The 14,490-nt window shown below is 49.3% G+C and overlaps 1 protein-coding gene across 1 annotated transcript in view; it reads right to left on the bottom strand.

The window, feature by feature from the left end:
• Nucleotides 1–13,848: 13,848 nt before the first annotated feature.
• The window catches only part of PRSS55 (serine protease 55), a 55,362-nt gene continuing 54,720 nt past the window's right edge, over nucleotides 13,849–14,490 (bottom strand). The window contains exon 8 of the mRNA XM_065908422.1: nucleotides 13,849–13,979. Within this exon, the coding sequence (XP_065764494.1) occupies nucleotides 13,849–13,979 (131 nt within the window). The remainder of the gene's footprint in view (nucleotides 13,980–14,490) is intronic.

The raw sequence follows: 14,490 nt of genomic DNA on the forward strand, positions 1-14,490 counted from the left end.
AGAACTACCTAGGAGACAGTCCTGAATCAGAAGTTCAATCCACTGGAGATGCACAAAGGACACAGGCAAAAACCAAGGACTTGCCAAGGATACGGCCAGCCCTCACTGCCCTGGGTTCTAAATTCTGAGGCCCCATCAACCCGTCCACCCACCAAGTGAGGGAGGGTCTCAGATCTGCCCAGTTATCAGAAGTCAGCTCCCCTCCATATGCCTGCTGAACCCCAGAGGATGGAACTGGTTGGCTGTGGTTCAGGAGAGGTTTTGTTTGTGTTTGTTTTTTACCAGCTTGAGTTTCCCTCCTTCTTCTGCTATTGATCTCCAGTTATTTCTCTCCTTGGCCTCTCCTGGGCAATGACCTCGCTCGACTTTGAAGTGCTTTTTTCTAGTCTTGACTTTATTTGGTAACTCTGGAGATATGAATGCTTGGGAGAAGAAGATAAATTCAGTGTTATTGGGCAAAATTTGTTCTTAGCTCCAAAGGCTGTGTCCTTCCTTAATTCATATAATATATATATACATATATATATATATATATATAAAAAATATGTTTTTTAATGAAAAGTATTGGAAAATGCAAAAAAGCAGAAAGAAGGAAAAGTAGTCACTCTTAATCCCATCCCTTAGGGATAACTGATGTTAGCAATTTGATGCATTTCTTTCCCATCATTTTTCTAATCATTTGATAGCTGTGCTCATCCTTACAAACTTCTTTTTTTTAAAACTTAACATAAGAAATTCCCCTTTTAATCTCAAGATCTTCATAAACCTATTTTAATACCTGAATAATGTCTTTAATGCCCAAATAATGTGAGACTATAAAATACTTTTTCACCATTTCCATTTGTTGACTATTTAGATAATTTCCATTATTTTTTCCAATATATATGGGATTTTCCATATATATAATTGTATTATATATATATATATATATATACACAAATTTTTTTTGCCCCAAATGGCAGATGATTTCCTTAGGGTAGTTTCCTAGGCACGGAATTACTAAGTCTGAAGATATCAACTTTTTAAAAGTTTTTCATATCTTCCACCAGATTGTTTTTCTAAACATCTAAGTTGTACTAAATTGCATCACCTGGCCCACTACGTTCTCATCTGGGTTTGGTGGAGTCATTAAAAATGAGAAATCCTTTGCTGATTTTATGGGCAAAAATAGTACCTTATTTTAAGGTGGAGTTATTTTAGCTATATTTGATTGCTAATGAGATTAAAGAGTTTTCTAGTCTTTATAAAAAATCTATTTACACACAGATTATATGTGTATGTCTTTTGCCCATTTTCAGCTAGGATTCTAGCTTTTTTAGGTGAATAGATTTACGTGTCCTTTATAATTTTAAAAATTCTTATTTATCATTTTTGAGATTGAAAAAAAAAATGCCCTTTCTCAGCACATTTCTCCAGCAAGCCTTGAACTGGAGCTGTCCTTGATGGTGCAGAATTTCCTTCACAGGTTCTCACCAGCATTCCCATCCACACGGGACCATTTTGTATGTTCAGAATCATTAAAATGAAGGTCTGTGCTCCAAGAACAGATATCGTTCACTGGTTATTTAAATGTAAAAATAAATTAAAAAATAAAATAGATATGTCAATAATAGAAAATAAAGCAAATGTTGGGTGTAGGCTGTGTCCTAACACTGAAAGTTATCTGTTCTGCTCTATATCTGAGTGCTGGAGATGTTCTTAATTTGATCTGTTTATAAAAGTTCTTCTGGAGGTGAGTTTTTAAAGTTTTTACATTGAAAGTATATATGAAAAAGAATATGTATAAATGTATGTATAACTGAATCACTTTGCTGTATACCAGGAACTAATACAACATTGTAAATCAACCATACTTCAACTTTTAAAAATAAATATTTAGAAGTGTATATATGTATGTAAGTGTATATGCACACACACACTTTTGTATATATGAACTGATTAGGCTTCCCTGGTGGCTTGGATGCCTGCAATACAGGAGACCTGGGTTCTATCCCTGGGTCAGGAAGATCCCCTGAAGAAGGGAATGGCAAACCATTCCAGTACTCTTGCCTGGGGGATTCCATGGACAGAGGAGCCTGGTGGGCTACAATCCATGTCGCAAAGAGTCGGACACGACTAAGCAACTTGAACTCACTCATCTTTGTCAGAAACTCCTAGTGAAACAGATTCCCTTGTAAGCTTGGGTTAGATATAATGGTATTTAGGCTTGTCTAGACCTTGTCACTATTAGTTGATATGGAGCATCCACTGTGCACCTCTTCTGTAACCTGAGGTCCTCAGTCATTTCCCAAGAGATGTTTCGACCTCTTTGCTTCATAATCTGCTATCTCCCCAAGTGACAGAGACAACCACCCCAGCTCTTACTGACCCAACACTTCGCTAAAATGGCATGTTCGTCTCTGGTCAAGAAGAGAAAATGAGAAGGTCATGGGACTTGGAGATGGATGATCAGGCTCACGTCCCGATGACAGCAGCTCAGTTCCAACATTAGTGGAATGGCCACCTGGTGGGGTCCCTCCTCTGGGCCAGTTCTGGCCTTCCCCTTGCTTTCACACCCTCACTCTGAGTCCCCTCTAGATCCCACCTGTTCCTTCATTCCCGGCAGTGTTTACAGAGCCCTACCCTTGTCCTGCATGTCCTCCTGGGTTAAATGTTTAGACCTGATTGTTGGGGGTTGCACTCATAGCTCAAGACACCCAGGAAACCAGCTGAAGCCCCTATGGGTCAGGAGAATGCCTAGCCCTCACCACTACACCCCCACTTTCATCTAATCTCCCATCCTATCTCAGCTCACCACACCCCTCCACCCTCGGCTCTGAAATCGCTGCTGGTTGTGAATTTTCCAAACACTAGTAGCCCTTTCTCTTGAGATGGTGGTGGCCCACGGTCCTAATGACACCCCCAACTCAGCGAGTATTTCCTCCTCAAGCCCCTCGCCAGCCCCGCTCTGGCTTCCCATCCTTTCCGCCTCCACGTTGCAGCCAAACACCGATGCCTCCCCATTCTCAGCCCGCTGGTCTTTTTCCTTCCTCTCCCCAAAGGACCTCACTCACTGTGGCTGTTTCTGCTCCTTCTTTGGTCCGAGGACTCCCGGTGAAAACCCATGATCCCTTACTGCACTCCTGAAGCATATCCAGAAGATACTTTTACACGTTAATACACGGTCACCTGTCGCCGCTTCCTAGCTGAAGAAATGGGTTCAGAGGGGAGTCGCTCAAGGACATGTGTTGGAAAGATCCCGAAGCCATGGTCTAAACCCAAACCTGACACTCCTAGGCCTGGGTTCCTCCTTCCACGCAGCCAGGGCCTGAGGTCAAGGCCCTGACAGACTGCTTACTCGCACCCCTTGGGCTCCTCCCTTTGGATCGCCATTGCCAGAGGCCACCTGGGGAGGCTGGGCTCCGCTGAGCCACACCTCTGGCCCCCTTGCCTGCCCCTGGCTTGGGGGCTGACCTTCCAAGTTCACACCTTGTCCAAGCCGACATCCCCCTACGCCAGGGCCCACCCTCCTTGGCCCATTCCTGATAAAGAAAGGCGAATAGTGGTTTTCCACCCGTGGGCAGCCTGGGAAAAGAACTGAATATTTCTGCCAATCCCAGCAGCTGGTGGTGTGGCATGCAGGGACCAGCAGGCTAAACACCCGGCAGCTCTGGGCTGGTCTCTCACCAGGATGAGTGGTCCCACCCCAGATGCCACAGGTATTACGGCTGCTGCATTTTACGGCCGGCGGGACTGAAGTTTGGCACAGCGGATTCCCCAGAGCACAGGGCCAGGGCACAGACAAGCATCTCTCTTCTGAGTCCTGCCTCTCCCGTCATATCCGAGAAGGAATGAGATGGCTCCCAACCTCCAGGCTGAGTTGGGAGCACCTGCCTCAAGGCGAAGGGATGACCTGGGTGACTTCCCAAAGCTTCATCATCACAGCCGTTCTGGGAAAAGACAAACCTAGGGTCAGATGCCCTCTGGTGCAGTGAATGGAAGGTGGGAAGGATGAAAGTTGGAAGTGACTCATTTTCTTCGAAAAGGCTGAACTCCACATCCCATTTTGTTCTGCCCTAGCTTGGCAAGCTCTTCCTTGCCCTGGAAAGATAGGCCCCGACAGGACAGACCGCTCCAGAAAATGTTGGGGACCCGGGGATAAATGGAATGCTTTGCAGATCTTCTGTTCCACCATCCAGGAGCCATGGTCTCTCTCCCCCTGTTTGGTCTCAGCCTTCCAAGCCCACCTGCCCTTCTCAAAGGCTTATCAGAATCAAACCCACAAAAGTTCTGAATTTAAGGGATGAGGGTGAGGAGGAAAAACATCTACAGGATAAACTGAGTCTATTCCCTTTTATGTCTGGAACTCTTCACCCCTACTACGAAGCCGCTCTTACAGACAGGGATTATGACTCATGCGATGGAGTCATTGCAGTCACATGTCACAACAGCAGAAGCTCATTGTGATAGGCTCTCCCCATGTTACCCAGGCCTGCGCTTCAGGGCACAGTACATACCAGGACCACTGACATTTGTTAGTTCTTCTATCCAGCCTAGGATGAGCAGCTCTGCCGGGCCAGGCCACGTGGCACTGCTGAGGACACAGAGATGGAAGACGGCCCCCGCGAGCCCCACTCTGGACCTACTGTGGCCCCTGCCTGGAGCTCAGCAGTCAGTGGGGCTACCCGTGTGCCCACGGGTGGCAGTGATGGCCAAAACCCAGACGGTGGCTAAGAAAACTGGGAGACGCATGGAAGTGGATCTGATACCAACCATAGCAGCAGAGAGGCCGATTTGCCTGAGTTGTTTTGACCAGGGGCAGTGGCGATCTGGGCGTTCTCCAGGAAGAGAGGACAGGAGCCAGGATGGGATACTTTCGTAATGAGCTGAGACTGGGAGTCAGGGACTGTAGAATAGGGGTGACAGCACTTAGGAGAAACCTTCAGGAGTCATGTGGTGTGGTGGGAGGTGTCTTTGGGCAGGAGGGAAGTAGAGAGTCAGAGAAATGCTGCCTGGTTGAGAAGGAGGCTCTGTTGACCCCCAGGCCAATGACCCGAGAGACACCTGTTCTGGAAGGAGGAAGATTTTTATTAGAATGGAGGAGGGTGGGAGTGAGAGTCTTGGAACCTCCCCAGGAACTTCCAGTGAAATAGGCTGGAGCTGCGCAAGGGCAGGCATCTTCCCATGCTCAAGCGGGACCAGACCTCCGGATGGCCTGGCTCAAAGCTGCACTCAGCCAGTAGGTCCCCAAAGCGCAGGAAGGGGCAGCAAAGAATCTAAGGAGGTGAGGGCTGCTGTCAGACTGGGGAGTCGCTGGATGAGGCAGAGAGAAGCGGGAACCAGTAGGACCTCTGGGTTCCATGGCGGGGGGTCCCAGAGGGCCTGGTCTCCTCTGGTCCGGCGTTTCTGCCTGGAGACAGTCCGGGCGGCCTTGCTGGCTGTACTTGGTTTCTAGGCCTGGCTCTGTCCCTAACTGCTAGCCCAGTGCTCCGACCTGGGGCATTGGAGGGTCATTCTTGGAAGTCCTTGCAGGGTCCAGACATCCCATCCCGGTGGAGCCACAACAGACGGGCCAGAAGGAGGAAGGCTGACTTCTCACCGTACCCAGAGATGCTTGGTTTCTGGGGCGGATGATGGTGAACTGTTGGAAGAACACTGCGTTCTCCAACTTTCTGTGTCCCAGGAGCCAGAGACTTTCAGACCAGGAAGACCATATACCCACCTCCATCTTCGTTCTGCCATTTTTATCTCTGTGCTGTTCAAGAGATACAAGCGCAGAGGTTCAGAGATGCCCACCCTGGCCCAAGGTCACACATGGGTCAGTACAGAGCCAGGCCTGGAAGCTGAGTGCCCTGGATTTTGCAGGCATGAGTTGATTCCACAAAAGAAGAGCCTCAGAGCCCAGGCGGCGCTGCCTCCTCTGCCCGGGTGGGTGGAGAGCCGGGCAGGTAGAGCAGCATCGCAGCCTAATTAGAAGCTGTAGAGGCGCAGGGACATGGGGGGCCCTGCTCGCACATTAGTGCCCGCTCCATAGATCATAGGCACGCCAAGGACATAATAAATAATCTGCCCAAAGGTTTTAAAGGTAAAAATCAGCAAACCATTAATAATGTCCCCGCCACCATATATCACGCTGAAATCTTCCCATTACACTGCTGCCTGAGCCGATTCGCATTTTCTGGGTGGTTCCCCCCACCCTTCCCTTTCCAGCGAGCTCTGAAGCCCCTCTCCCACAGCCTGTGGCCGGGAGGGAGGGGGTGTGGGATCTTCTCGATTTAACATCTGGGTTCTATTCAGGTGTGAGGCATAGAACCCGTGTCTCTGCTTACATTTGTTCTTTTAACAGACAGGGTGGAGCTCACCTACCTTCCCCTGCCCTCAGCCCAGCTTTAAATGGGAATAACTCTCTTCCCTCTTCTCTGAAAGGCCAAAGAGGCTTAATTATTGGGTCGGCCCAAAAGTTCCTACGGGTTTTTCCATATCACCTTACTGGAGAACGTGAGTGAGCTTTCGGGCCAACCCAATAATTACTATAACAGAGGGACTTTGTTTTATTCTATTTTTTTTTCCTGTGTCTATTCCCTAAGCATTTACTTTCTTTTTTTAGATTGGGGTGTAGTTGCTTTACAATGTTGTGTTAATTTCTTTGTACAGCAAAGTGAATCGGCTACACATATACACGTGTGCGTGCCAAGTCGCTTCAGTCATGTCTGACTCGTGGCGACCCCATGGACTGTATGTCAGGCTCCTCTGTCCATGGGATTCTGCAGGCAAGAATACCGGGGTGGGAGGTCATGTCCTGCTCCACAACGTACACATATATCGCCTCTTTTTCGGATTTCCTTCCCATTTAGATCACCACAGAGCCGTGCTGTAGGGCCGGTTCTCACTAGTTCCCTGTTTTATACAAAGTAGTGTATCCATGTCGCCCCCAGAACAGGGTCTCTTTAAATAGAAAAGGGCTGATGGGCGCAATTTCCAGCCCTTGGTGTCTCTGCAGAGAACTTGGGTCCGGCTTGAATATTTGGGTGAGTTGGGAGTGATTTATACTTTGGAGGTAACCTGTGTTATCAGGAGCTGTAATGAGGAAAATTAGGAGGAGAAAATCTAGGCCAGCGGGCTGCCGGGCTGTGGTGTGGGGGCAGTATGGGGCTGCGTGACCACAGGGTGAAGGATCCAGGAATGCGTCCAGCATTGGCGTGTCCCCCCTGTTTGGCTTCAACTTCCTCAACTGAGTTAGGAAAGACAGCCCTTTGCTGGGGCTGAGGGCCACCCTCCACGTGTCCTCTGAAGGGCGAGTGGGCTGAGTGACTCCCCAGCTGCCTCAGAGAAGCGGTTTCTCAGACGGGACGCTGAAAGCAGAGGAGGAGCTCTGTGCTGGCTGCTAGCTGTCTCCTGGGAAGGTCCCCTGGTGGGACCGCCTCAAGGGGAGGGGCCCCCACCCTCCCCCCATCCCGGCTCTCTGGCCGTGAACTGAGTGGGGTGACTTGGACCAGTCCCTCCCCTCCTCCAGACCTGTGTCCTCATCTGCAACACCCCTAGAGTCCCTTCTGGCTCTGAGGCTGGGCTGAGCGCCCTCCTTGAACTTCCCATCGGAGAGCCAGGGCCACATACTTACTGGTCATTCTGCAAAACCTCTTGAGTGGTCCTGGGTCCTGAGTCCTGGGTCCATTCTGCAAGTCGCCAGCCTTGGTCATTTTTTACTTTGATTGAGACATACACCACTCTGTGGCTTGGGGGTTCTGTTCCCATTCCCCCCCAGTCCCACAAAATAGACTGTGGGGCTCCCCCAGACCACCCTTCACACACAAGGGGCCCATTTTACAAAGCACAGCCTGCTTTCCTTAGGCCTTAAGAACGACCCAGGGAAGAAGCAATATAAGGTCTGCTGTACCCATTTGATGGATGGGAAAACTGATACAGACAGATGGATGAACAGGATTGAGAAATCCTCCAGTAAAAGGCCTCTCATGGAGAGATGCTCAGAGTGTAATGGATGGGAGCCGGGTTCTGAGAGCCAAGGGGACAGATGGCTGTAAGGTGAAGTTGGCCCCTCCCCATGGATGAAGTGTCCTTCTCTGGAATATCTTGGGGTTTGGTGTAAACCATGCAAACTGTGTGTGACTCTAAGTGGGCATCACATTTTACAGGAAAGACTCGAATTCCCTAGGCCTGGAGTGACATTCCAAGTTGACTCTTTACAGGGGACTCAGAACCAGGCCCCTGCAGCCAAAAAGGAGCTGGGACCCCTGACCAGCAGACCTGTGCTGGCCTCCTCAGGCCCTGGCAGGTCCTTCTGCAAGACCAGCATCCTCCTGTGACTGGTGGGACTTCCAGGATGGACCGTCTCATCCTCCTCGTGTCCCAGGTGAGGGCTCCATCTAGTGCAGAGTCCCCAGGAGCAGTTAGCAGATCCTGAAGTGTCCACTGGTAGATCCCTATGTCATGCCTTCCTTTATACCCACAGTTTGCCCATCTGCCACCCCTACTCACCAATCATGTGTCAGAACATTGTGTCGGATCATTGCAGTCCACGCTGCTCCAGGGCAAGTTACCAATGTCTCTGAGCCTCAGTTTACCCATCTATCAAAATGGGCCCGATGCCCACATGTAAAGTGGCTATGAGAATTAATCGGTGTGATAACTGTGGATGTGCCATACTGAGTATTTAATAAATCAATTATTCTTGGGACAGGTTGGAAATGAGTTGTCTGGGGTGGAGTGGGGGAGGGCAGAGGCTCCTGGAGTTCAGCCAGGGGAGAGAAAGCATATTGCCACTGGAAAGGAATAAACTGGGGAAGGTTTTACAAAAGAGAGCGCATTTCCTTATTTTATGTCCCTGGATACGTTCCAGTGTCTCCTAGTCTATAGTCTATGAGAACTTAAATAGGATTTGTACCCGACTGTTGTGTGAAAATTTTATAACTCTCAATTATGTTGACTTGGTTCATGGCGCTTTTCAGGTTTACTATACCCTTCTACTTTTCTGTATATTCATTCCATTGATTTTTAATATTGAAATTCCAACTAAAAATCTTAATTTGTCTACCTTAAAAATTATTGTAATTTATAGTGGAACTATACACAACTTCATTTCTGTTTTTTCCAAGTCTCCTATACATATCTTATCATACTTTTATAACTAAAAAAATAAAAAAGAAAGAGGAAAAGAAAGAAAGGAATTTTAGGGGTTCATTCCACTAATAAATATGAATTATTTTTAGATACATATAGCAGGCTCATGGAAGTTACACTTACCCTAGAACTTCTATTGTCTACACTTTTAAATGCACATAAGTTATTACATAAATTATTTATTATTGTAATTGAATAAAACACAAATGGAGTTACTGATTTTAAAAATGAAAAGAGAGAGTGCATTTGATCAGCACTTTGACAAAAGAGGGGGCTTTTGATGGAGGCGTTGGGAGCTGGGCTGGGGAGATTCCAGGGGGAAGGAACAGAATGGCCTAAAACCCAGAGGTGTAGGAGGCAGGGATGATCCAGCATGGCCAGACCCAGCACGTGGGGGAGGAAGGGCCTCTTGGTTTGGATGCCCGGCTCTGAAAGTCCTGGTCTGTCGTCACCTTGGCTCAGCGCCGCTGCCGAGGTGGCAGCTCTGCTGACGGAATGCACTTTCCCAAGCAGCTGTCCAGAGACCCTGCCCCCCACCCCGATCCCTGTCACCGTGACAGACCCCCAGCCCACTCTTCTCAGACCCTGATGGATGGTGCCCATGCTGGATTTCATATATCTCCGTCTTCTCTAGAAGCTGTGACACCAGTAATTGGTGTCACGTCTGTTGATTGCCTGCCAAGTGCTGACAAAACAGTCCCTAACAGGGAGCTCCGGGGCGCTGGGCTTGATTGTGTGACCAGGAAACCGCAGGGGACTGAGCCAGCCAGTTGACCCAGGGAGAGGCAGTCGGCCCGGCTAGACCAGTGGGGGTCAGTGCCGAGGTATCCTGTCCCCCGGCCTGGAGGATGTGCCGGAATCCTGCCAAACTGGGGCGGCACGGTGTTGGAGAGCCACTGATTCACCCCCAAGGCTGCACTGGGGGCTGGACACACACCTCTCTGATCTTTGCAGTCCACGCTGCTCCAGAGCAGGGACTCAAGGAGCGGTCCTGCCTCCTGCTGCAAAGATGCTGTCTTCCCCAGTGCAGGTGATGTGTCTAAGGTTAAATAAGTTTTATCAAGAAATACAGGTATTGGCAAGGGGAGGTTTTGGGGGGGGGGTAGGCCTAGGAGGGTAAAAGCCAGGTCACCTGCTCATGATCCGGCAGACCTTGTGTTAGGCCAGGCCAAATCTGACTGAGCTGGGGCCTTTGTAGCCTCCTCGGCAGAGAGCAGAGAGGGGAGGGGCCTCCCAAATGTCTCATCTGTCACAAGAGGATGGAGGTCCCACCCGGGCACACGGCTTAGCCTTAGCAGAGAGGTGGCAGGCCGTGAACCAGGAACTCACAGAGAGGCCCTGGGGGTGTGGCCTGGGAGAACACCCGCACCTGGCTACCCCATCCCTGGCCAACCGAGGCAGATAAATTGGCTGATGGAGGGCTACCTGGGGGCGGGGCCAAACGTCCACCTCTCTCCACCTGTGCTTTAGATTTTTTCCTTAAAGTTCAGCTGATTTGTATTTCTTTAATAATTAATGAGGGCTTCCCAAGTGGCACTAGTGATAAAGAACCCGCCTGCCAATGCAGGAGACATGGGTTCTATCCCTGGGTTGGGAAGATCTCCTGGAGGAGGAGGGCATGGCAACACACTCCAGTAGTCTTGCCTGGAGAATCCCATGGACAGAGGAGCCTGGTGGGCTCCAGTCGAAAGGGTTGCAAAGAGTTGGACATGGCTGAAGCAATTCAGCATGCATGCACTCAATATTTAGTGATGTTGAGCGATTTTTCATGTTTGTTGGCCATCTGTATGTCTTCTTTGGAGAAATGTCTATTTAGGTCTTCTGTCCATTTTTTGATGGGGCTGTTTATTTTTTTGATGTTGAACTGTGTGAGTTGTTTGTATATTTTGGAGATTAATCCCTTGTCAGCTTCATTTGCAAATTATTTTCTCCCATTCTAAGGGTTGTCTTTTAGTCTTGTTTATGGTTTCCATAACTGTGCAAAAGCTTTTAAGTTTAATTAGGTCCAATTTGTTTATTTTTGTTTTTGTTTTCATTACTTTAGGAGGTGGGTCAAAAAAGATCTTGCTACAATTCATGTCAAAGAGTGTTCTGCTTATGTTTTCCTCTAAGAGTTTTATAGTGTCTGGCCTTACATTTAGGCCTTTAATCCATTCTGAGTTTATTTTTGTGTGTGGTGTTAGGGAGTGTTCTAATTTCATTCTTTTACATGTAGCTGTCCGGTTTCCCAGTATCCCTTATTAATGAGTTTGTTTTCTCTGTTGTATATTCTTGCCTTCTTTGCCTTCTTGATCATAGGTGTATGGGTTTATCTTCTGGCTTTCTATCCTGTTCTATTGGTTTATATTCCTGTTTTTGTGCCATTCGACACTGTCTTGACTACCGTAATTTTGTAGGATAGCCTGAAGGTGGGGAGCCTGATTCCTCCAGTTTTTCTTTTTCAAGATCGCTTTGGTTATTGGGGTTCTTTTGTGTTTCCATACAAATCGTAAAAATTTTGTTCTAGTTCTGTGAAAAATGTCATTGGTAATTTGATTGGGATTGCATTGACAAGGAGATTGTTTTGAGTAGACGAGGTATCACTTTACACCAGTCAGAATGGCCATCATCAAAAAATCTACAAACAGTAAATGCTGGAGAAGCTATGAGAAAAGAGAATTCTCCTGTACTGTTGGTGGGAATGAAAATGGACACAGCCACTATGGAGAATAGTGTAGCGGTTCCTTAAGAATCTAAAAATAGAACTACCATATGACTCAGCAATCCCACTCCTGGGCACATACCCTGAGAAAAACATAATTCAAAAAGATACATGCAGCCTAATGCTCATTGGAGCAATATGTACAATAGCCAGGACATGGAAGTAACCTAAATGTCCTTCAGCAGACAAATGGACCACGATGTGGTCTGTACATACAATGGAATATACTCAGCCATAAAAAGGAAAAATAACTTGCCATTTTCAAAGATATGGATGGACCTAGAGACTGCCATAGAGAGTAAAGTAAGCCAGAAAGAGAAAAACGCTTATTGTATAATATCGCTTATAAGTGAAATCTAGAAAAATGATACAGTTGAACCTATTTGCAAAGCAGAAATAAAGACACAGCCATAGAGAGCAAACATATGGACACTAAGGCAGCAATTGAGGGTGGGCTGAATTGGGAGACTGGGCTTGACTAACATACAGTACTGATACTGTGTGTAAAACAGATCGCTGCTGAGAACCTACTGTATACACAGGGGAGCTCAGCGCTCTGCGGTGACTGGAATGGAAAGGAAATCCAAACAGAGGGGATGCGTGTACACGCATAGCTGATTGGCTTTGAGGTACAGCTGAAACTAACACAATATGGTAAACCAACTGCACTTCAATAAAAATGAATTTAAAATATTCAGCTTAAGCCACCCACAGTAGGGAGCTTGGGCCTGTCTCAGAGCCCTCCGCATAGAGCCTGTCATGAATGGCCCCTGCCCGACCCTCAACAAGCCCTGAGATGCAGGATCCCGGAGCCTGGATGTTTCCAGCACCTTGCTCTGCATTCTCTCCCTGAGGACTTTGGATGAGGCTTGGTCTCTGGTGTTAGTGTCAGAAATAACACACTGGTGTTTTTGTTTGTTGCTCTTTTGGCTCCCCCCAGCCTGTGCCCATGATGCTTCTCCTTCCCGGCGACTGCACCGCTCGCCCACAGGGCCCTCACAGCAGGCACTGTTGCACCCTCACCTTTCTCCCGGCTCCATGGAACCTCTCTTCCTTCGTTTTCTGTTTCCCTCCACTTCGTTCTCTACTTTGTTTTATCCTCTTCTTTTGTCTGCATCTTACTGGTTGCTGTTCATCTTTTTCACACTAAGACTGAACTAAGCAATGAATAATAAATAGACACAGACTCAGTAGCCACGGTCTGGATTCAGAAAAGAGACAAATACCCTCAAGGCACCTCATTTAGCCCCTGGACCACCCTTGTCCAGTTCTGGCCCAGGGAGATGTGATCACACAGTCTACACACTTTGCTCCACCTCTGCCACATGCCATGAGCCATTAATGAAGTGATGGTGACACCTGGGATGTCCCAGCGGCCACTCCTGGCCCAGAGCAGAGGCAGCTCCTCTCAGAATGACTTGGTCAGCAGCTGCAGGCACTCAGCCCCCAACAAGACAACTTGGCCTCATTCTGGACAAGCCCCAGGTCTTCATCTGCTGCCCCGTGGCTGGTCTACCTGCAGAACTGGAGTCCTGCATGTGCGCCCTTCACTCTGCACAGGTAGGGGTGTTGGGGAGCCCGCCTGCGGGGCCTGGGGCAGGCTGGAGAGTAGGAGAGGGAGTGAGAGGCCGTGGGCCTCCGGGTGTCAGAGCTGAGATCATCCCAGGAGCCACTCTGTGCTCACTCCAGCTGTGTGACGCTTCCTCTTCTGCCCGGGGGAGACTGGAAGGTCCCTTCTTGGGGTAATGGGCTTGGAGTAATTCCCTGTCTTCCCGGGCCCCGCCCACAAAGAAAGGGGTTCTCTCAGGGGTGGGAGCAAGGCTGAGGCTGCCCCCCAGCTCCCTCCCGGGGCCCTGGGCTCCCCCCGCTCCATCCCACCACGCAGTCGTCTCCAGGCTGGCCCTTGGGACCTGCAGCTCCTTCCTCCATCCCGCCTGGCCTGGGAGAGTCCCTCTGGCCCGCTCATTGTCCCGCTCCTGCCACTTTTCCTCCGCCTCATTGTTCCTGTTATCAGCATCCTACACGCCAGCATCCTACACGCCGAGGCGGCTGCACGGGAAGGCATGGCTGCCGCCGGGGCTGCGGCTGAAGCCGTGGACAGGGCCCAGGTGTCCGGGGGGAGGGCCAGCCTGCCCACCCGGGTCCGCCAGGCTTGCCCCGGAGCCTGCAGTGGGTACGCGGCAGACGGCTGGGCTCCTTGGGGGGATCTTGGTTCTCGATGCTCAGGGGGAAGGACGGGAGTCTCTGAGCCTGCCCCACCCCCACTTCCAGCTGTCATATCTGGAGCCTCGGGCAGTCTTGCCAAGTCGCTCCATCAGGGCTGATGCCCCGCACAGTCAGAATCTCGCGTCTGTTTCCTTCTGGTTAGGTGCAGGCCTGCCTGCCTTATTGACAGGACCATATAAGGCTGAGGAAATGAAAGTGTGTGAAGTGAGCCGTTTAGATGAGAGCAGGCCTAATAAGGCAGAGCCTAGCCAGAGTGTTTTGGGGGAAGAGGGGTTAGAGGGAGGGAGAAGGAATCTTGCTTTTGGTCTGCACCGTGTTAGAATACTTTAGGCTTCTCAGGAGAGCTGGGGTGGTACATATGTGTGCTAAGGCTCGCCTCTGTCGTGTCTGGCTCTTGGTGACCCCATGGACTGTAGCCCGCCAAGCTCCTCTGTCCATGGAATTCTCCA

This window comes from Muntiacus reevesi, chromosome 17, assembly GCF_963930625.1.
Source record: "Muntiacus reevesi chromosome 17, mMunRee1.1, whole genome shotgun sequence".
Taxonomy (NCBI): Eukaryota; Metazoa; Chordata; class Mammalia; order Artiodactyla; family Cervidae; genus Muntiacus; species Muntiacus reevesi.